The sequence below is a fragment of the Malaya genurostris genome, chromosome 3 (assembly GCF_030247185.1).
Source record: "Malaya genurostris strain Urasoe2022 chromosome 3, Malgen_1.1, whole genome shotgun sequence".
Taxonomy (NCBI): Eukaryota; Metazoa; Arthropoda; class Insecta; order Diptera; family Culicidae; genus Malaya; species Malaya genurostris.
The window spans coordinates 89,765,538-89,789,313 of record NC_080572.1 but is presented as its reverse complement, the minus strand read 5'-3'; the positions used below and the strand labels follow the sequence as shown (position 1 = coordinate 89,789,313).

Below are 23,776 nucleotides of genomic sequence, written 5' to 3'. Positions count from 1 at the left end.
ACTCTCTTTGGCTTCGATTTTCTCCTTCCATTTTGTCAATACCGGGTTCAAAACGGTTTCACAAGAGTGACCCTTACGGTATCCCGATTGTTCCGTTATTAGCAAACTGTTAGAGTTCAAATAGTTAATCAGCTGATCTTTAACAACAAGTTCCAGAATTTTTTCCAGCGTGTGCAGCATGTTAATGGGACGGTACTTCTCGGCTTTATCCGTTCCAGTAACCTTGGGGATAGGAACCACCAGAGATTCTTTCCATACTTTTGGTACGTGCCCCGTGTACAACGATTCATTTACCAAATCCAGTAGATCGTGTCCGATAACATGAAAGCAATCCTGTATCACTTTTGAGTTTACATTGTCAATACCCGTCGATTTTCCCAAATTAAAACAAATATTTTTCAATTGTTCAAAAGTGATTGGTTGAAATTCTTCAAGTCTACAATAGTTATTCATCGGCTGTGTTAATTCAATAGGTTCACCTACCAATCCAATACTTTGATTGATCTGCTGAACACTATTTATGAAATAACTGTTGAACTTTTCAGATATAATTTGTTCTGTGTGCTCTTCTATACCGTTAAAATTTATGGACGGTGAGTGCTCTGTTTATTACAATGAAACTGTACGCACAAGCTGATTTAATCTAGCTAGTAATGTTATCAAAATAGCAAAGAGGATATATGGATTAGAAGGTTATGAAAGATCAAGTTTAATCGATGGTTGTACATATTGCATGAGATGTGAGGCTACAATATGTAAGGTTTAAATATAACCTCACCGCCTGTGCAATATACACAGTGTGGCAGGCAGCTTTTGATATGGTTTTCCTAAATCCCTTGAATAGCACAATGACAAAACAATTATGACGATTGTAGAAGATCTGCAGATTCGACAAAACAACACTCACCTATCACCATGTAATAATTCCTGACGGTTCCGGCCGTCAAATGATACCCACGAGCTATTACGGCTATCCGGCGAAAGTGCAATCTAAAAAATAAAAAAAAAAAACGACTATCAATATATCTACACACAAAGTATTCCTCAACGAAACAAACCTTCAGCTCAACGCCGGCTGGCAGCACAATTGGCCGGAAACTAAGAGAATGTGGACAAATCGGCGTCACTAGAATGGCAGGCACCGACGGGTGAATCATGGAAGCTCCCGCAGCAGCGGAATAAGCGGTACTCCCGGTCGGGGTAGACACTATCAGTCCATCACCCTGCACCGACGTGATGTGCTTTCCGTCCAAAAACAGATCTATATTGCTCAGGTATGATGACAACCCACGGTCAATGACAACTTCGTTCAGGACCTGAAATACGAATGTTTCAAATATCGTTTTTATTCTACCACACGAACAGCTTGCAAAGAACATACCAAAATATTAGTCGTAGGATCCTGGGACGATCTGAATGTCGCAATTTCTTGCTCGGTTTTGTCTTTCCTTACGATAATACACCTCAACCGACTGCGTAACGTTAACGCGGCATGACCTTCCAGTACGTTGGTGACCTGCTCTTGGAAATTATTGAACTGGAACGGAGTCAAAAACCCTAACGAACCCAAATGGAATGCCATCACCGGCGGAACCGACTTCTGAAAGAGGAGCGATGCATACAGAAGCGTTCCGTCACCGCCAAGACAAATAATGAAATCAATCTTGTCCGTCAGATCATCCCGACCGTCTCTGCAAAGAATACACATTGCATTTTTGAAAACTGCCACTAGAACGGCAAAACTTTCCGACTCACTTAAACGTAATCAGCTTGTCCTGGATCTTGGTGAAACGTTTGTCCCCCGTCAACAGCGGATCGTCCAGGATGGCTCCCTCGACCCAAACGACCATGTGCTTCTCCTGGATGAGCCACTCGACCAGCTCCACAAACGGCTGTAGCACCTTCGAATCACGAACCTTTTTTATAACCAACACTGCCAACGGTGGCTTGTACCAGGTCAGTCGCTGACTGGCAGGATCCTGAATTTGCCTAGGTGAAAGTTTCGAAAGCTAGGTAATGAACGCCAAATGATCGATAGTGCCGATTGTACTTACATCACCATGGCAGAATTTTTCATTATCCGACCACATGGTCCAAACTGTTGGAATGGTGAAGGTGCGTTCAAACTTCGTGTTCGCCTGAAAAGGAAAGAAGTGAGAAAATACTTGTTAACACATTAAGTAAATTTCTAAAATACATTCTTGATTTACACAACGAATTAGCAGAGTCATTGAACTTTACAAAATTCACAAAGTTCAACCGAACAAATAATCAATTCAAACAATATAGATATTTTATCGCATGTTTGAAGACTCAATACTCAGCTTGAAACAAGTTCAGTGTCTCATTTTTGGCCGGATTTGGCATCTTATCATTATGGAAAAAAGTACTGTAAATATATGACTCGAACAACGTCTAGGTAATTCTCAATGATATGGTCCCTCTCAACACGCCGAGGCTCCACTCAATAAAAAAGGCGTGAGGGTAATGTCAGAGACAGATTCACTGAGTGACGTAAATACGAATAAAAGTCACATGCTTTTTCCACACATCCGAATATCGATAATCGCACGTACTAGTTGATTGATTTGTGAATTTTTCAAACTTTCAATACGTTACTTGTATAATTGTAACGGTACAATTATAAGACGGAACATACGAGAGCAAAATATTACGTTGTTGTGTAGATCACATGACCGATTTAAAAAAATGAAATTTTCAAATTCATTCATGAATTGAAAAATTCACAACAGATAGTTTGTAGCACTCGGGGATTTCTAAATCTAAATTGGGAACTAATATGACATTAATCTCAATAACTTACTTTTCAAACCCGTCTTGAAATTACAAATTGTGTAGCAATATGAATGAAATTTAAGAATTGTAAAATATAAATTACTAGCGGACCCCTGCACACTTCGTAGCGCAATAATATTAGATTAGATGTAGAAAATCAAAACTACTTATCAATTTTAATGATTATTGAAGAAAATTATCATTATAATGCTCTATGATAGTGGCCCCAACCTTTTTATATCGCGGACAACAGGACAAAATACATATATAAAACCGATGGTTTGCCGAAACGCAAACAGGCAGCGTACAATTCACCATCTGAAAAAAAAACTCTAAATTCACGCTACAGACTCATAATGATTATTGACGGTAACAAAAAAGTTGAACGGACGAGTAAATGACGTTCAAATTGAAATGACATAGCAGTGGGCATCATTGGAATGCGTGGAATGAAAACTTTTTCTTCTTCTAATTTGCCATTTCAAATTGTTGCCTCGACAACATTTGCGATTAACTTTTGAACTTTTAACATTTTTCTGTACTTGTTTCTCTATTGTCTGCAGTTTATTTTGTACTTTATGTGCTTGTTTCTGTAGGTTGTGTGATTGTTCCAGTACTTTCCGTGCTTGTTTCAGTATTTGTTCCTGTACGTTCTATACATGCTCACGTATTTTCCGTATTTGGTCCTGTAACTTTTGTACTTATATCTGTACCATCTGCTCATTCTGTACCTTTTTCTGCACTCAATTGTGCCAGTACTTCCTTTGCTTGTTTCCCTCATTTCTGTACTTGGTTTTATTATTATATCGTTTATTTATCCCCGGTTTTACTTGGTTTTGTACTTTCTGCACTTGTTCCTGTACCTTCTTTATTTTTTCCTGAACTTAGCTTCTTTACTTGTTCCTTTTATTTCTGTACCTGTAGCTAACCCTGTGAATTTCTCACAGCTCAAAAATTATGTTTGAATGGAAATTATTTCGAATACTCTTAAATTAGAATAATCGAACGAATCGAATCGAGTGTTCTGTAAAAATGAATCATCTGACAATTGTTTTTGATTCGATCTCAACATTTTTCCCCTATTCAGGTACACACATACACAGCAGATTTTACATGTTCTTAAAAGTACCAAATGATTCAAGCAAAATACAACAAAATCAGTTTGACGGTTTATGAGCAAGAGAGTGAATCATTCGAATAGGTAAAACATGTCGATGAGTTCCCAAATTTCGGTTCAATCGATGTAATTTAAAAACAGAAGGCAAACGGGATGGTTCGAGTACATTGGACGAAACTGTTTATAGTTACTCAAATGCAAATATTTTGAAATTTCGGAATACTCTGGGTTGATATAATTCGAATCGCGTTTGGACCAATTGAAAACGTTTGGACTCAAATAAATAACCGAACTTGCAATTTGAAGCAATTGACGAAATTTGGAGGTCGTTTCGAGAAAAAATTACACAAAATCCCGTCCAAAGAATCCTTCAAAGGTATAGCACGAGAAATGCTTATGAAAACTTTAAGCCGAAAAAAATAGAAAACATCATTCTAATTCGTATATAATCGTTCCAAAAAGTAAAGCCGAACAGTTTTGGTGATTGAGTTAACGGTCTTAATTTGAAGTGGCAGCTGAGGTGTGCTGATCCTGTTGTCTCAGTGTATTGTGACAGCAATAACATAATTATATCTATCAAGAAGATACAATTCACATTTCTGGAATTTTAGGAAAACAACGAATTATATAAAAAAACATAATCACTTTCTTTTCTTATAGTCGTTTTATAATTTGACTTCACGGTATTGAACCCAAATTTATATATCGGAAAATGGAAACCTGTATGCTGTTCATTTGGCGCCCTCACATAATTGAACATGTGATTCGAAATAAAGAAACACGTGAATCAAGTAGGCTTAGTGAAATTTTTGCACAAATCAGCTCGTTTGGCGCCAAACGGTTTTATTAATAATCTAGTATTCAGATTTTTGCTCTCCAGCGGGCAGCAGCATTGCATAACTCGATACGCGCCAAACAATCATTGGAGATCTAGCATGCATTGAATGGAAAATTTCCAATTCTAAACGAACCAATTTTCTAGTTTTTCTCTACTTTCCCGAAGGATTTTCCTTATGTACTATAACTTAAAACCTCCGCATAAACGTTACCTTTCGAACAAAAAAAAATCATTTGAAGATCGGCCCACGCATACCAGAGAACATTAGCAACAACACTTTTTTCGCTCTTTTTTTTATATATAATATAGAAATATAGATTGAAATCCACTAGCTAAACGTGCACAAAAAGTATCTATAATTCCTTCATAACTCATGAGAAATGGTAAGATCGAGGCAAAATTTTATATACTGATACGATATATACTTCACAAACTATATATTTTCTAAAGACTGTCCCAGAAAGTATGGACGCACTTTGATTTCGCTGTAAATAATTCACAAGTGTTAGATATTCAAATTTTATTCGATATACTATTCGAAGATCGTGTAACCAACCCCGGTGGGACCTTGGTCGTATGCTGACAGAGAAGGGGGGGGGGCTTCTTTCTCTTTACAGAAAGCAAGCCTACCCGAGCGTCTGTCCGCCATGTTGGGGCGGCTCGAAACAGCGTCTGTTCTCCATGCTAGGAGCGGCTGATTACCATCCTTGTGTAAGTGTGGGACTCTAAACAGTGCCCTCCGGCGAGACAGGAGGTTGGTGCAGGCCTAACAAGCCGCCCGGAAAACACTTGTTACGCATAATAAAGGAAGAAATACGACTCGGATTAATCGGCAAAGACGTACGCGACGAAATAAGGACTACGATTGGAAGCTTGGCACATGGAACTGCAAATCGCTTGGCTTCCCAGGATACGACCGAATGCTACATGATGAGCTTCAAATTCGCGGCTTCGATGTCGTAGCACTGCAGGAACTTTGTTGGACGGGACAGAAGATGTGGAAAAGTGGGCATCGAGCGGCTACCTTCTACCAGAGCTGTGGGACAACCAGCGTTCTAGGAACGGGATTTGTAGTGTTGGGCAAGATGCGCCAACGCGTGATTGGGTGGCAGCCAATTAGTGATAGAATGTGCGTATTGAAGATCAAGGCTCGTTTCTTCAATTACAGCATCATCAATGTGCACTGCCCACATGAGACGAGACCCGATGATGAGAAGGAAGCATTTTCCGCGCAGCTGGAACAAACCTACGACAGCTGTCCACGGCGGGATGCAAAACTCGTCATCGGCGACATGAATGCTCAGGTAGGCCGGGAGGCAATGTACAGCCACTACGGATCACATATTCGCGATAAGACAAGTACTCACAAGTAGTGATGTGCTACGTCCAAGTATCTGGGACGCTCTCGAGTCCCTTCGAATCTCGGAGAGGGCTACGGCAAGGTGATGGACTCTCTTGTATCTTGTTCAATATTGCCTTGGAAGGTGTGATTCGAATGACGAGGATCGACACGAGTGGCACGATCTTCCGAAAGTCCGTACAACTTTTTGGCTTCGCTGACGATATTGATGTTGTGACACGTAACCTTGAGAAGATGATGGAAACCTACATCGGACTGAAAGCTGAAGCTAGGCGTATCGGACTAGCCATAAATGCGACGAAAACAAAATACATGAGAGAAAGAGGCTCTAGAGAAGAAACACTACGCCTCCCACCACGAATATTGATAGACGGTGACGATATCGAGGTGGTTGACGAGTTCGTGTATTTGGGCTCACTGGTAACCGCCGATAATGACACCAACAGAGAAATACAGAGATGTATTTTGGCAGGGAATCGTGCGTACTTTGGACTCAGAAAAACCCTTCGATCGAGAAAAGTACGCCACCGCACGAAATTGACCATCTACAAAACGCTCATTAGACTGGTTGTTCTCTATGGCCACGAGACCTGGACTATGTTGGCAGAGGACCATCGCGCCCTCATTGTTTTTGAAAGGAAAGTGCTGAGAACCATCTATGGTGGAGTGTAGATGGAAGATGGAACGTGGAGACGGCGTATTAATCACGAATTGAACAGCTGCTAGGAGAACCACCCATCGTACGGACAGCTAAAATCGGACGTCTACGATGGGCTGGGCATATCATAAGGATGTCGGATGACAGACCAGTGAAAATGGTTCTTGAATCTAATCCGACTGGTACAAGAAGAAGATCGATCAAGTGAAGGGTGATCTCAGAAGCGTCCGTGCCTTGAATGGCTGGCGACGAGCAGCCATGGACCGAGTTATGTGAAGACGTATTCTTGATACAGCAAAGGACACCCCAGGCCTATAGCTACTAGGTAAGGTAAGTACTGGAAGGAGAATGATGACTTCATTGCCGAGACTGAAGAGTTTTTTGAGGTTAAGAAAAAATGTGGTATAAAAGAGGTGTAGAAACAATGGAACGTCGTTAGAACAATTGTATTGCTCTTCAAATTTGTTAAATTAATTTTTTTTTGTCAGACTAGAGACTATTTTGTCCCTCCCTGTTGTCTGGAAAAAGGGGGGAAATAAAACCATTTGGATTCAGAAATGAACACGGTGCGAATCAAATTTATACTGATTTAAATGAAAACGGTTTCTTCAAACAATCGCGTCATTGCGCGTTTACACCCAATAAGGCGGGGCTAATGAGAGTAATAAAATAACAAATAAAATTTTGTTTTTTAATTTTTCTGTGGTAGATTCGCCTGTTTCGTATATGCTGTTAGATCGTTGAATAGACTCGAGCCCAATTTCTTCCTAAGTGAACCAGATCAAAAAGGCTGGATAGAGTATTCAATCACTTGCCGAAGATGTTCTGCCTTGATTCCATGGGACCGTTTAGGTGATTCCATGGGACCGTAAAGTAAGGCTTGTTCCCGTCGAAAAAAATTATTGCAGCAAAATATAATAATCCAATATAATTAACCTAAAAATAATGCATATTTGTAGTATAATTCGCTCTAATGACTACACTTATCTACTAAACAAGCAAAAACCAAATGATAACCTCTGAGCGACGAACAGACAGACTGCCAGTACCTGCCCACACGATCGGTCTCTCGAACCGGCTTGGCAAACTGGACCGGACCAGACAACCTTTGCCAGTCTCATCAGGTACTTCAACACACCGCGGAGAAGGAGGAGACCGAGTAAAAGAGGGTGTGCATGTGATGAAACACTTGTAAGTCTTACGTACTTTGTTTCTGCAACACACGTCACACGTCTCGCACAAATCGCTGATTGATCGTCGCACGAAGGGGTGCAAAAACGCAAATTTGCTCTTGCTTAGGGCATACAGTGTAGTATGATGCTTAGTGATGCTTTTTTTTTGTTATTTTGTTATTTCATGACACACACTCAGACACATTCCGTAGGCCGTGGCCGTTCCAGCCCGTGAAATTGAAATAATTCGATGATTGCGGGAGATTCGTTTCAAGGTGTTGAACATGACGAAAATATTCACGGTGATGAATTTCATTTGGAAGGTCGATATTGAATTAGTAAGCTCGGAGGAGCTTCGATTATCTGGCTAGGACTGGGAAATGGGATCGCTGAAAACTCACCAACAAACTGCGGACGGAAATGTCAGTTAGGTGGGTGACGTATGTCACATGAACTATGAAGTTTCCAGGGTTAAAGCCTTACAGTTCCAAACACCAATTAACGGAGCAGATCCAATCTTCAACACCCCATAAGGCAAACAATAACTAACCTTCTAGCTCTCCACAGTAGCATCTCGTCCTCTTCGGCAAGGATGTCCCCATCACCGCTACCATTGAAGGGACTACTTTGGCTACTGTCGCTGCTGCTACTAGCACTACCGCTACCGACGGAATAGTTGTTGACATTGCCGCCGCGTTGACCGTGGTTCGAATGACTACTATGGTGATGATTATGATGATGATAATGAGGAGGAGGAGGAGGAGGAGGCAGAGGATGATGATAGTGCTGGAGATGTTGCTGCTGTAGAAAATGATGATTATACGATTCTATTGCACCGCCGACGCCATGACTGGGACTGTTGAAGTTCACTAAGTCGCTCATGAAGTCATCTTTTTCACAGGATTCCGTCATTGTAGAATTTCAATCCCTTATTGTTTTCTTGATTGTGTATAGAGCTTATCGTGTCTGCAGCACAGTAAGGTCGAGAACAAAAAAAATCTGTTTGCTGTTGTTACGAGAACTCAAATCAAATTGCTGTTAGTTTTTTTTTTGTGTTTGCCAGCACTACATCACTTATACACGGCTCATTATCTGATTGATCACACCTCGAGTGTATTATCCGTAGCCAGAATCACTCACAAAGCAAACCAGCAATTCTATAGAACCCAAGAATACACACGCAACCACATTCAGCGACCGGACGAAACTGAGCGACGACGTGTGACATAAAATTCTGACTGGGTCAAATACTAGATCTAGAACCGCGATCTCTAGGCAGGCGTGAAACTAGTCCAATAAAATGCGTGATCGCATACGACGACACTAGTATCGGTTCGTAAGTGCATACACGCACAAAACGGCCAACCACAATCAAACCGAGACGCGACACAAAAAAAGACTGACTATCAACGCCAGAAGCACGCAAAATTTCTGACTATCCAGAAGAACCAAACGAACCGGAATGACCGAATAAAGTTCAGCCGATAAATGAAAAGTGGGTATAATATGATCGAAGCTGCTGCGTCACCGCCTCCGACAACGACGCCGCTGTGCCGTCGCCGGTAGAACACTCGCTTTCATTATCTCCGATACTAGCATTTGTTGATTGTTGTGAGCTTGGCAGGCGAGAATAAAAAGCACGTCGCTGGTAGAGACATATTGGACCGTTGCATTCCTCGGAAATGGATTTTGTAATTCCATATCTGGGTATGCGTTTGTGCATAAATTAATGCACCATTCTAACTCACATGCTTACCTCGCACACCGAAATATGTGCTGCGGATTAAGGGGCGGGTAGGTTCTAACACTTTTGAAAAATCATTAATTTTTTTCTTTATATTTTCTTATAGTAAAACATTTCAAGAATATTCTGTGAATTTTCAAGTCTATCGGAACAAAACTCAGGAAGTTATGGGCTTTTGGTCTTTGCTTAACAACTACTATGAAGAAGTAAGAGCTCGGTGCACAGGCCCAAGATTTCTGCTTCGATTGATCATAAAACTTGACAAAGATTCTTGAAATGCTTCATTATAACAAAAAAAAATAAAAGATAAAATATAATCTTTTGAAAATGTTCGATCCTACGGGCACCCTTGATTAATAAATTAACAAAAACCTTTGAACGAGTTTTTCTCGAAAGCAGGTTTTGAGAGTCCATGTCCATCGTCATTCAAATACTATAGCTTGCTTCAGATAGAATTGGAACAAAGACAATTGCCTGTATTTCAGTTATTTATTATTGAATTTAAGATCTTTTTTATACAAATGTAGCGTTATCTTCACAATTTTAAGAAAAAATACGGATAAAATTATTCGTCACGGTTTCGAAGGAATTCTCGAATTTTCCTGTAACACGGCTCATTAGGCGGCACACACCTTCTACGTCCATCGTTTTAGCTATCTTATTCGACCAGGTCGTCATATGATTGATTTCTTTGACAACTTTTCCCTTAGCCTTAAGTCCCCTCTTCATTATTGCCCAGTATTTCTCAATAGCAAAATTTGTTTTTGGAAACACTCTTTTTGGTATAGTTCCGATGTCATTGTCTTATTTGTAACGAAAACTTTCGTTTTTTTGTCACAGCTGCAAATGCCCTGCCAAATCATAAATTTTCTTGTAAATTTGTCGGCAAAACCAAATTTAAAGTTGGCTGGAACATCCCCCCGAGCCGTTGCCAAGTAAAATTTTTGACCTGGGATTTGCCTGAAGTCAGCCTTGACATAGGTTTCATCGTCCATCAGAAGACACCCGTCGAACTTGGTCAGCACATGGTCATATAGTTTCCGAGCACGAATTTTGACCACACTATTCTGTATTATGGTCCGATTTGGCTGTTTGCTAGCTCGATACGATTCGATTTCTTCCCGGAGTCGAGTTCTCCTCACGGTACTATGGGCAGCACCGAATTTTCTGACCAAATCACGGTCCAACAGATTAGGATTCCTCTTAATCGTCTTCAAAAGCTTACCACGCAGTTTCCGGTCGACAGTTCCACTCCGACGATTGGCTTGAGGCTTCCGAATCGTCGTCAATGTTTCCTTATATCGTTTGATAACTCGCCATACGGTATTGCTGGGCAATTTCAGCTGTTTAGCTAGTCTAGATGTAGACCACAATGGATTTTCCAAATAACTGTGCAAATTTTTTCTCTTCTTTCGGGTTCCATGTTGATTGTTTACAAAGTACAGTCGATTTGCGAAATGTCAAAAATCATACGTGAAGCTGACAAAATTCCCGACACGTGGGCGCCAAGAACTTCCAAACCCGTCCACCAGGAGCGCCACAATATGAGTAAGAGTTTGTTCCAATTCTAAATGAAGCAAGCTTAACTGCACCATTTTATATTCAAATTTTGCACACACTTTCTACATGTAAAATGTTTGTTACTTGGAGGAGGTTTTACAGCTACAAAATGGTGGATTTTTTCGTGCAAAATCGTAGTTTTGACTTTAAACAACCACCAAAAATTCAAAAAATTAAAACAAAATCAAACACATACGTTAGGGTCTAGAAAAATATCTACTCTATCTAAGGAGTGCATCGAAAATAAGCTATCTACAAATTTTTCTTTCAAATTATGATAAAAAACGATATTTTATTCAAACTAAAAATTGATCCTTTATTGTACGAGGTTAAACTTGAGCATAATGAAAACCGGATGAGATTTAAGTTATTCCTTAATGAATTTTTGAACTTTTGATCGAACGCTCTTCATCAAGTTCCGGACAAGTGTTGCATCGCATTTTTTGGACGCTTGAGCCCAAATTTTTTTTGAGCTCCTGCATGTTCCCAACTGCCTTACCAGTCTTCTTGAAGACCCTCTTCACGATTGCCCAGTAACGTTCGATGGGTCGAAGCAGGGGAGGGCAATTTGGTGGAAGGATATTTTTCTCAACGAAATTTATATCCTTTTTCGCAAGCCAACTGAGAGTGGTTTTGGCATAGCGAGCCGACGCTAAATCCGGCCAAAACAGTGGAGGTGTACTATGCTTCTTATATAAAGACAGGAATCTCTTCTGGAGACACTTCTAATCATGTAGAACAAATCAATGGCAATACGTGATTTGGTCGAAAAAGCAGGAACGAGTGTCGGAATGATCCAGCGTATCAAGAGATGAAATCATCTGCAAGAAACAGAAAATTTCGAAACAAAGTGTAGAACAGAAGAAGTGAGCAGCAACAAAGGCCCGGAAATTGTATTCGCGTCTTTTGAGCGTCCGGATGCATGCGTTCTGATGGACGATGAGACTTATGTAAAGGAGGACACAAAAATCCTTTCAGGTCCACAATACTCTACTGTCGTCGTTGGGGAGAATGTGAGCGATGTGAACAGGTCGATTCAAGTGGAGAAATTAGGTCGAAAGGTACTGGTATGGTAAGCAATATGTTCTTGTGGTTTGAAGTTACCCATTTTTTACACTACTGGAACTATGTTAAATGCAGAAATCTATCGATCTGAGTGTCTCCAGAAGAGATTGCTGCCTTTATATACGAAGCATAGTACATCTCCACTGTTTTGGCCGGATTTAGCGTCGGCTCACTATGTCAAAACCATTCTCAATTGGCTTGCGGAAAAGGGTATAAATTTCGTTGAGAAAAATATCAATCCACCAAATTGCACTCAGCTTCGGCCAATCGAACGTTACTGGGCAATCGTGAAGAGGGTCTTCAAGAAGACTGGTAAGGCAGCTGGGAACATGCAGGAGTTTCAAAAAATTGGGCTCAAGCGTCTCGATTAGCGCTCGATGAAAAGTTCGAAAACGGGCAGTCTAAGCTCAATAGAAGCTCTCCGGGCAATGAAGTCAGGAAAGTATCCCCCATATTTCCTGGGGAAAATACGGGAACACTTGAGAACTTTATCTGGACGGTCTTATTCAATATCGTTAGTCTGGGTCCCTTCGCATTGTTCCATTCCGGGCAATGAAAAGGCAGACTCATTGGTTAAGGTGGGCGCATTAGAAGGTGATATTTATGAAAGACCAATCTGCTTCAATGAATTTTTCAGTATTTCTCGTCAGAAAACTCTCGAAAGTTGGCAAACTTCATGGACGAATGACGAACTGGGACGATGGCTGCACTCCATTATCCCTAAGGTATCGACGAAACCTTGATTCAAGGTGATGAACGTGAGTCGCGATTTCATTCGTGTCATGTCGCGGCTCATGTCAAATCATTATACATTCAACGCACACCTCCGGCATGTTGGGCTCACGGAGAGCGGTCTCTGCACCTGTGGCGACGGTTATCAGGACATCGAGCATGTCGTGTGGTCGTGCGTAGTGTATCGCGACGCCAGGTCGAAGTTCATACATGCTTCTCATATACCAATTCCTTAAACATATTCATATACAAGTGTAATCTATTATATCTTGCAGAGAAAGTTCCTTCCATTCCTCGACGATATTTTAACTATGGCTAAGAATAATCTCCAACTGCAGGTTCGACACTAACATCCGCCCGATTCTATCGACCCCTCGTCCTGTCCACCATCTTCATTGGAACTAACTAGATCTTTTTGTTGTCACTAACTTTTCTGTTCTCCCTTTCCCCGTCTCTTCACCATCTCGTTGTCAACTAATTAGATCTCTGTCGTTTTCTAGGCATTTCGTTCCCATATCCCCTTTTTACCCCGTTTTTCTACAATATTTACTAGTCTATGTCTCTTTCATTATCTTCCGTAACATAACCATCAACCCCAATGGAAGACCGCTCCAATCGATGACCAGCATGCGGGCCACCCGCCGGGTCTTCGTAACCTGGGGGTGTTTTCCGCGGACTCATACGGACCAAAGGATGCGGCCAGCATAAATATTTACCAAAGTCATCTGGAAGACTCACGCTTCATCGACCACTGCGGATTGCCAGCTGTAGGCTGGATTCTCGAGAATCGACAATTTCAACACCAATATTACAGTTTTATGTTAGTCGTTAACTAAAATTAGAAAAAGCCGGCATCTTAGAGCTTAAGCAGTGTGCCTGAAAAATTATATTATATTATTGAATAAAAAAAAAGTTCGAAAATTCGTGAAGGAATAACTTAAATTTCATCCGGTTTTTATTATGCTCAAGTTTAACCTCGTACAATAAAGGATCCATTTTTAGTTCGAATAAAATATCCGTTTTTATCATAATTTAAAAGAAAAATTTGTGGATAGCTTATTTGCGATACACTCCTTACAGCTTGCTATTGAGTGGTTGTAAATAATTTTAGAGTCTAATTTGACTAAAGGAAACTACTCAAAGCCACTTTACCTAAAATCAGGTTATTGAACGGCACTACGAAGTTAGGTGGACAGAACTCGAAATTTAATGGTTTTCCGATTCCGTGTAGTGCTGATCATTTTCTATGTTCATTTTTTAAATTCCAAGTCTATTTAGGATTGTATCGGAAACTTCTTTCAACGTGAAATTGTTCAGAATTGAACAAAACTTATTATGATTCTTTTAGCGATTGTCAAATGAAATATAACAGGTAACCTCCTGAACGTATCAGTTCGTCGATAATCATTTTGAATCTGAATTCTTATCAGTTTTTATTTTTGCCATTTAAAACTGCGATAATTTTTCTTGATCACTGAATTATAATATTTCTGAATTCCACTACACAAATAAATGATATTTGAATGTGTTCCTTTGATTAGTACCTATACCTGCAAGCACTTAGACTGCCATCTTTTGTATGTTCCAGTATTTTCCTTCTTTAGTAACTGTCGTACATAAACCTCCCTATCGAAGCACGTAGCGTCGACGAGATGATGATTCTTCACGATTGGAAATTAATGGCCACTTGAAACAAAAAACCGATTGGTTGAGCACGACACTGATACCTTCTAATCACAGTGCGATTCTTCCGGTGATACGGCGACCCAAAACCTAGGCTGCACTTTAAACGATCCCCACTAGTGTTGTCGATAGGAGCACACTTGAACTGAAACCTCTTCAAATACTGCTACCATGCAGACCGTTGAGTCCAAAAGGGGTTAAATATCTGAACTTATTTTGTTTTTTATTTCAAGTACGGGGAAAATAAATTAAATATCTATGGTTCACAAAGTCATTTAAAGTTAAACGATTCTCTAAGTTAGATCAAACATTTAACTGGGATTGATCTGTATTGACCCAGTGTTGTGTTCCATATTACCCCATATTACCCAAGAACAGTTGGCGTTAGCATTCGTAACATTGATAAGTAAATCAAATACAATTGATTAGCATTTGGGACGGTAGCGAGCGTTATATTTACAGCTTGCACTACCGACACATTCTGGTTCCACTTGGCGCTTCCTCCTTCGAATAATTGGAAATCGATTAAAATAATAGGGTTGGTTGGAAAAAGCTAAACTGCACGAATGGTACCGCTCATCGATCGATGCATCAAAATCATGCGAACGGTCCTATTTTCTTAACGTTAATGAATTGCTTCTATGAAATAAAAACCGGACACGCACACCGATGGAAACGTAGGTCAAACCACAAAGATGATAGTATGGCATTTACGTTAATAACCTATTCGAAGGTGATGATTCGTGATTGTTTTCAATCAACAAATGCGGCACTTTCATTATCATTCTTGATAACATACAAAAAATTTGCCAGTTTATCTGCATCGCACATTTTCATAAGTCCTGGATCAATACATGGATAAGTAACGTATTTTTATGTTCATATGAATGACATTGTTATCAATAACTGTCTTATTTTGCCTGCTAAACATCTGAACACTGCTAGTTTACTGGCTTTCCCTAACGGAGACGATGGTTTTGAAGGTGTAAGCGATATATCAGTTGGAAAGCATCGCTCTGATTGGTCATTCAAAACAAGAGTGAAAGTAGGAAAGCGTCGAATTTAAGAATATAACCGAAATAATAGCTAATGTTTCAGCCTCACACGAAACATACCAGGGGAAAATTGGTACCAGACAGCGTACGTCACGAGACAGCGATATAAAACGATTGGTTGCTGTGTCAGGCTTACTTTGATCAAATGTAACCTTCTCTCACTCGCTTGTTGACTTTGATGAATTGGAAGAATTAAAACTAGCCTCAAGATTAGTTTCTAATTTTTTATTGCAGAAACACGATTTATTTGGAATATATTTTGCTAGCAGACTGATAAAGCTATAGTGCGAACTCGAATCGCTCCGTAATGCATTCCCAAGCGAAACTTAACACTATAAAAATGATTGCTTGCAAGCAAAACTTGAATACAAATTTGGTGTAAAGTGGTGTTAAATACCCTAATCCCGTACACTTAAACAAGCACTATGTAATAACTGCAAACATTTCGGCTGCTGATATAAAAAAGCAAATCCAAATCATGGCGAAAAGTGTATTTTCTTGATGCGCTTGTCCGGTGTTTTCAATAGTTTTACAGAAAAACTGAAAGGTTTGCGTGTGGCACTCGTACGAATCGATATGCAATTATCGATAATTGAGTACCCAAGTAGCAATCCTAGTTCTGATACGACAAAGTCCAAACTATGTTGCAACAAGAGCACGAATATGTTTTTTATGTTATACTGGTTAAAACATGGTGACAACAATGTTTCATCATAACATAACTAGTAACGAAATAGTTATTTAGGTTTCCAATCATAACATCATTATGTCATATTGAATTAAATATAATTTATAAGCTATCGTTACTCAATCCAAACATATCTTCAATTACAACAATGCTTCTAGCCACTAGTTGAAAATAAGTTTATTTGACTTCAATAGTAACAACCCGTAAATAGTTTTGATACCACTTAATCCAACTGTGTTGCAACAAGAGCACGAACATGTTTTTTATGTTATACTGGTTAAAACTAGGTGACAGCAGTGTTTCTTTATAACGTAAACATTGAACTAACTATCATTTGTAAGTTATCGTTACTGGATTCTAACATATCTTGTTTTAGCTACTAGTTGAAAAAAGTTTTATTTTTCGTTGCGAAACCATTATAAATACGTTAACGTATATGTGAATCGTTACTGTGAATTGATATAGCAATAACTTAGATATTATAAGATTATAACATATAATTTCTGCATTGATTCAGATAGTTATCGGTAGGTTTTCGCAACGTTATGATAACGAAAATGCAAACAAAACAATCTTTGTTGGCTTGAATATGGCGAACACAATATGGAGTCTCAAGAAGTGTATGAAACGTAAATAAAACCAGGATATTACTTTTTTCAAAACTACTTTTTGCCGAAAATAGTGAAAGGCAGAATAGTCATTTTTGTTCTATGCACTGTCATAAACACGAAGAAAATAATATAGGGATTGAACATCGATTGTGATAATATTATAGTTCTCATGATATATGAATTTGAAATGATTAGAAATCACTCTACTTGGAATAATTTTGAGCATTCTGAACATAGGGTAATTTTGTTGTTTATTTTTTATATCTTTATAAACAGATTTTGATTGAAGGCGCATAAAAAACAGTTAAGTACAATTGAATTCCGCTCGACAGTTTTAAAATCGTTGTGAAATTTATACCTTCTATCGAGCAACCCAATGGGGCTGATCTCACCTTTGAGAAAGTTGACATTCATTGACAATTTTGATACATCTCAGAAAGACTTTGTTTGATTAATTTTGTGTCTCCGATAATGTAACTAATAGGGCTATGTGGCATAGTAGTCAAAACTCGACATTGGTTAAACCTGACGGACAAAAGATATTTGCAAATCGATTTTTTTAAATTACTGAGATACAGCTCAACAAAGAAGTACCGGAAATAGATCAGTAGAGATGGTACTCGGAAGGTAAAGTATCGATACCTAGTGTATCGAGATATGAAATTTTGAATATCGATACAAGGTATCAAAAGGCAATAAAGTATCGATACCTGTAAGTATCAATTGATACTTGCGCAGCAATCATTTCAAAATAAAATTGTTGACAGTGACGTTATTTTATGATAAACCGAAAGATGTTTCCACACAGCAACAAAAAATTCAATCCCAATGTGATTATTAATCGATGTGAAAATAATTAGACGTACTGAACATCAAATGCAATAGTTTTCTGTTTTAAAGAAATATTGCAGATAAATCACACGTTATGATATTGAAACAACGTATTTAGTAAATTATATCCGCTTGACTGAATACTTAGGCGATTCTGATGGGAAATTATGCATCTTTTCGTGTAATATTACAACATTTAGATCGACACCAAGATTGTTGTGATATTATATCGTAAACGCTGTACATCAGTACATAATTTCCTACCAGAATCGTCTAAGTCTTCAGTCAAGCTGATGTAATATACTCAATAGGTTGTTCCGATGTAATAAAGTTATTGCATTTGATAAGATTGTTACAATTCTTTTTTTGCTGTGCATAAATTTGTTGTGCCACTAGTATACGCATATTTCTTGCCACACAGATTGCACTTCGCCTTTCGTGACTTTTGGTCCACACCAAAGGATTTCCGCAAGCCACTTTGTGTTGGAGCCATGATGATTTCACATTTCACTTATTTTCTCAACAATTTACATGTCATAACCTTTATGTCGATACACGAATACTACACTAGAAGCCAATTCTATTGCTATTAGGCGCACTGAAGGAGAGTGCAATGAGTGTGGAAAATTGAAATGATAAAATCCTCTGAGAGTATGACCTTTATGTGCGTGTTTTGCACATTGCATTCTCTGTCAGTGCACCTGTTGGACAAAGCGAAATTATCAAGAACGAATTTCAACGACGGCTAGTCTACGTCATACCAAAATATGCGCGAACTTGGCGCTTCGTCGAATCCAAAGAAATAAAAATGTTCCATTGGGGACGGGTATAGCGTGAAGCTTCCCTTTCAAAAAGCTCACCTGTGTTCGATTTCCAGCTCCGCACATTGGGTTAGAAAGTTCTTCTGACCCGAAGGCGAATGAGCTGAAAGTTAAAGCCTCTTTAAATGAAACAAAAAAACTGTTCCGTCGTAATAGGAATTGACTTCAATCTGTTGCGATACTGTAAGTATCGAGACCAAAAGTATCGATACTAACAGTATCGCTCTGACGCGATATCGATACCAAAAATAGCCGATTTCTGAAAAAAAGTATCGATACCTCAAAGTATCGACTCGGTATCGGACATCCCTAAGATCAGGTAAAAAATCAATAACGGAACTCTCTTCATTTTCTCAGAAACGGTATATGAGTTATATAAGCAAAGCATCATTATACTACTCGATAGATTAAAACAGTTTTTTTTTTCAACAGATTAGGCATTGGAAAATGGTTAGAACCGTACGAGTTTGTTTTTAAATAGGCGGCCTCGCGTTAGTCTAGATCAGTGGTTCCCAAACTTTTTTGGACGAATTCCCATTTAGGATACACCAAAACCTACATTTAAGAACTAAACGGGGGTTCGTAAAACGAGGTAGTTCGTAAATAAAGTTGACGTAATTTAGGATTTGGTTCGTAAAAATAGTGTATGTTATTTGGGATTTGGTTCGAAAAAAAATTTACGTTATTTGGAGTTTGCTTCGTAAAAAAATGAATGTGGAAACCCTCAATCATATTTTCGCTATTTTCCTTCAATCATATTTCATATTTTCGACTATTTTCGGAACGGATGAGAGTACAAGAAAATGATGTTTGGAGTCGTTTCAAAACCCAAGACGTCGGCTTCCGGTTTATTGATATACCTTTACAATATGGATATTTTCAAAACGGATTTGATGTGTATGTAACGAAAAACTATGTTTGAGGTCGATCCGAAATCCAAGATGGCAACTTCCGGTTTATTGATATTTGTTAAAAACCCTCAAAATATGAATAAGGGTTTTCAAGAAATGCCGATATACTGGAAGTCACTCACCCCGATTCTGCAATCCGACGGATTTGTGATACGAACGAATCTACACTTTCGTTCGAGTTCGAATTTTGCATTCTTTATTCCATTCGACTTGTATGATTCGATTGACTTTCGTTCGGGAACACTTGAAATTTCGAACACTAACCATCAAAGCTGTCAACACTACTTACACGTTCTATATTATTTATATTATTCATTTCTTAATAAACGAAACCGTCACACTTGTATAAACGAATTAGAACGATTCTAAACCGAACAGAAGTAATACGTACGCAAGTCGATCGAGTAATGTTCAAAATTTAACAACTCAAACGAATGATATTCGAGTTCATACCCAACTCGAACGGAATGCAGAATGGAAGTTGCGCATTCGATCGGAATATTTCGAATCGATCGACGTACAGAATAGGGGTGACTATATTGAATTTCGGAACGAGCTCAAACATAGTTTTCTGATATTCAATCTTTTACGAAAATACCCTTATTTTAAGGATTTTCAAGGAGTATCGTAAAAGACATCGAAAGTACCCAAGGGGGTAAGGGTCAGCTTGGATGTAGGAACAACCTCAAACATTGACTGCATATAATTATCAAATCCGTTCCAAAAGTATCCCTATTCTAAGAGTTTTTATAGAAATATCAATAAATCGGAAGTCGCCATCTTGGATTTTGAAACTTCCCTAAACATCGTGTTTTTGTACCTTCACATCAAATTTATTCCGAAAATATCCATATTGTAAGTGCTTTCCTGGAACATCAATAAACCGGAAGTTGCCATCTTGGATTTTGCAACAACCCTAAATCTTGTTATCCGGCACCTATTCATCAAATCCGCTCCGAAAATACTCTTATTGTAATGGTTTTGTAGCAATATCAATAAACCAAAAGTCGCCATCTTGGGTTTCCAAAATACCTTAAACATTATTTTCGACTTGTCAAACCCGTTCCAAAAATACCCATATTGTAGTACATTCCATGGAGCCGGAAATCGTGTTCATGGTATGAAGAAACCTCTTTGTACGAAGTAGGTTCGTAAAAAAAGTTTACATTATCTGGAATTTGGTTTGTAAAAAAAGATTACGTTGTTTGAGATAGGGAGCGTTTTCACTGCCCAGCCGAAGAATTAAAGAGAGATTCAATCGGTAGGTGAAATGGATAATAAGTTTTTACGTGCATTATTGGATCACAGGAGATAATTCAAATTGAACCATTCCGGCACGGATAGATCATATGTCAAGTTGTATTATTAACATTTCTTTGTGTATCAACTTCTTTTCTACCGGTAAGTGTTATGAGTTGTGTTTCATCACACCCAAAATAGTTAAATTGGGAGAATGATTTCCCTTTGTTGTAGAAGGTTGCGAATTAATAACCGTCTCTGAGAACTTGTGTCACCAGGATCTCGCTATTTTCATTTGACCAATCCTATTCCTAGTTGATCTTTCGATTGGGTAATGGAAAGGAGTTCTACATTAGGTGTGTTTTCTTGTGGCATATATGAGCAAAACTGTGTGTTTTTTTTTAAACCTGCCATATAGGACACAAACAACTGACAGTTTCATACAACCAAGTAGTTTTCGTAACTATTTCCACATCTATATAATCATCCGAAAAAACAGCTGACCATTAGTAATTTATTTTTCAAAATACCTCCTTGGTGCGAACATTGAATAACTTTGCCATCGTAATTGTACCGATTTATATGTGAAGATTTTTATTAACAACCTTCCCTACATATCACTTGGAATAAGGTTATCGCACTTCATGGTGTTAGCTTAATCAAACAATAATTGAAAAATACTCCAAAATACATACAAACACATGCTCAAATATTTATATGGCTCAGTAGGTTATAGGACTTCGTCAAAAATCTTGTTGCTTTTTTTTTTTTTATAAAAAAATTTTTATTCAGGCCAATTTGCGTACAAGCTTTACGTGGCCGAATGAGCCATGTTTTTATTAGATAAAATAATTTTTTTACCGTTGGATCTCGTTGTCACCCTTTTTCTAGGGGGAGAGGAGCTTCCATTTTTATCTTGCGATGAGTGAGGGGCACTTTTTTCGTGGCTCGTCTCGTCCTCCATTGCCGCATCGGTGGTATCGTTGTTGGTTTCCGTTTTTTCTTCGTTTTCCTTGTAATTCGCATTCTTGGGTTGGTTGTTAGTTGCTGTAGACGCGCCTTGTTGTGCATTAATTGCAGTTGTTGGTGGGTTTGATGGTAAAACAGGAGTACTGCGCTCACTAGTTTCCGTTGTTGGGCGGTTGTCCTTTTTTTTGTTTAAAGATGTCCTTTTTGCAGTTTCAGTGCAAGGTTTGCCGTAGTGTGCAGGTTGTTCACAAAACTGACATGTAACCAGTTGATTTTCATACGTAATTAGCGTTTTACACGGATGTATCCCGTCTTGATCACAAATGATGTAAGATGGAATTGCTTTACGTAGTTGCATACGTACTACTCGCACGCCATTCCTATGGCATTATCCACCATGTACACAGGGATTTTATATTTAACATTGTCATGATCAATACTGTGCACCCCGTTATTAACCGAAGCAAATGCAATTGCATCTTTTTCACGTTTGAACATAATGTACACACAGTTAGACGCCTTGTTGAATTGAATCTCACTTACATCAGTAACGTTTAGATGCATTCGTTCCTTAAGCAAGATTTCAATTTCGGTTGCTGCTGGTCTAACTTTGCAGCGCTTGAAATCAATACAAATTGAATTTGGCCTTGTAGGCCAAGTTTCAGGCTTTGTTAAATCGTATTTGCCCATTTCGTACACTCTATTGTTCACTACACTGTATTGTCTTTGTTTCTATCGTCTCGACCGTAAGCAATTGTCGACTGTGTCTGATGAGATGCCAGCACGAACTGAAATCTTGTTGCTTGAAACGCGTATCTACCGAAATTATTGACCGTGCTCAACTCTCGTAACTTTTTGGGAAAGAGAAGAGAAATAAACCAGAACATTCGAGATCAAACAATTTATTTGAGGTCAGAAGGATGTGCATAATCGTGTTTATTATTTTTATTAGTTTTGGGTTCTATGATTGTTAGAAAAACCCTCAAGTCCTCCCACTCACTAGGAAAAAAGTGATTTCTCCATTTGTTAACCAAAACATTGGCTTTCATCGTATCAAAGCACGTTCACTAGCAACTCTTCACAGGATTCAATCAGTGCCATCAAAGAGAGACGGATATCACCACAGCAACAAAAAACCGGCATGGTTCATTTAACATAGAATAGACACCATTGCGAGAGTGAATTTCTCTCGATGATCTGTCTGAGAATCAAAGGTTAGCTCGCTGCTGTGGGGATTCTCTCTGAAGCAACAAAAGGTCGCTTATTCTTGTTTCGCGATCCGATTCTGTATGGGCAGTTGATAATTGCGATAGAATAATTTTACTATTGCCGCTTATTCTGACTATGTACATATAACCTTTGTATAAGTTGTGTCTATGAAAATGTATGTGAATGCTCCACACAAGGGTTTTGAAATATTGCATCCTAGTATGAGAATCATCAAGTCGAATCAGAGTATGCAGTGGAACGAAGAAATGTAGAAAAATTCTCTCGCGGTTCATGTATTGAGAGACTCGAGTTTTTGTAGCATCTTCTACCGGATTGAAAATGTTGTATGCAACTTCTGTCAAATTTTCGGTAATCACCAACACTGGGTTTAGGAATCAACTGCTGAACGTAAAAATTGAGAAAATCTCGCTCAAACATATACATCAATTTTTCATTTTTCATCAACTCAATTAACTTGTCTTGCAGCAGTTCGAAATCTGTTTTTTTCTTCGAATTTTTAAACGGATCCAATTAGAGATATCAAAATTTAAAATATCATCAAGTATTCCTATAGATCACCATCTTTAGCCTGTCATTGGTAGAGTTATGTATAGGCTTTCTGTATCTCATAATGTGTTTAAGCGCCGAAAGTTTGTAACCGAAGCTGTTTATGGCTTAATTAAATGGCTCGCGTTGGAACAGCAAATAGACTTTATT

General features: G+C 38.7%; 1 protein-coding gene across 8 annotated transcripts in view; it reads right to left on the bottom strand.

Moving 5' to 3' along the window:
- LOC131439641 (NAD kinase-like) overlaps positions 1 to 23,776 on the bottom strand; it is a 101,572-nt gene that overhangs the window by 14,553 nt on the left and 63,243 nt on the right. For 6 of the 8 annotated variants that reach the window (XM_058610907.1, XM_058610908.1, XM_058610904.1 and 3 more), the window contains 5 exons: positions 2,055 to 2,138; positions 1,756 to 1,989; positions 1,382 to 1,691; positions 1,059 to 1,316; positions 908 to 990 (listed from right to left, as the gene is read on the bottom strand). In XM_058610907.1, coding sequence (XP_058466890.1) covers positions 908 to 990; positions 1,059 to 1,316; positions 1,382 to 1,691; positions 1,756 to 1,989; positions 2,055 to 2,138 — 969 coding nt within the window. Of the gene's footprint in view, positions 1 to 907; positions 991 to 1,058; positions 1,317 to 1,381; positions 1,692 to 1,755; positions 1,990 to 2,054; positions 2,139 to 8,491; positions 9,376 to 14,592; positions 14,815 to 23,776 lie in introns of those variants that run through there. The other 2 variants (XM_058610909.1, XM_058610906.1) reach the window with 2 other exon arrangements.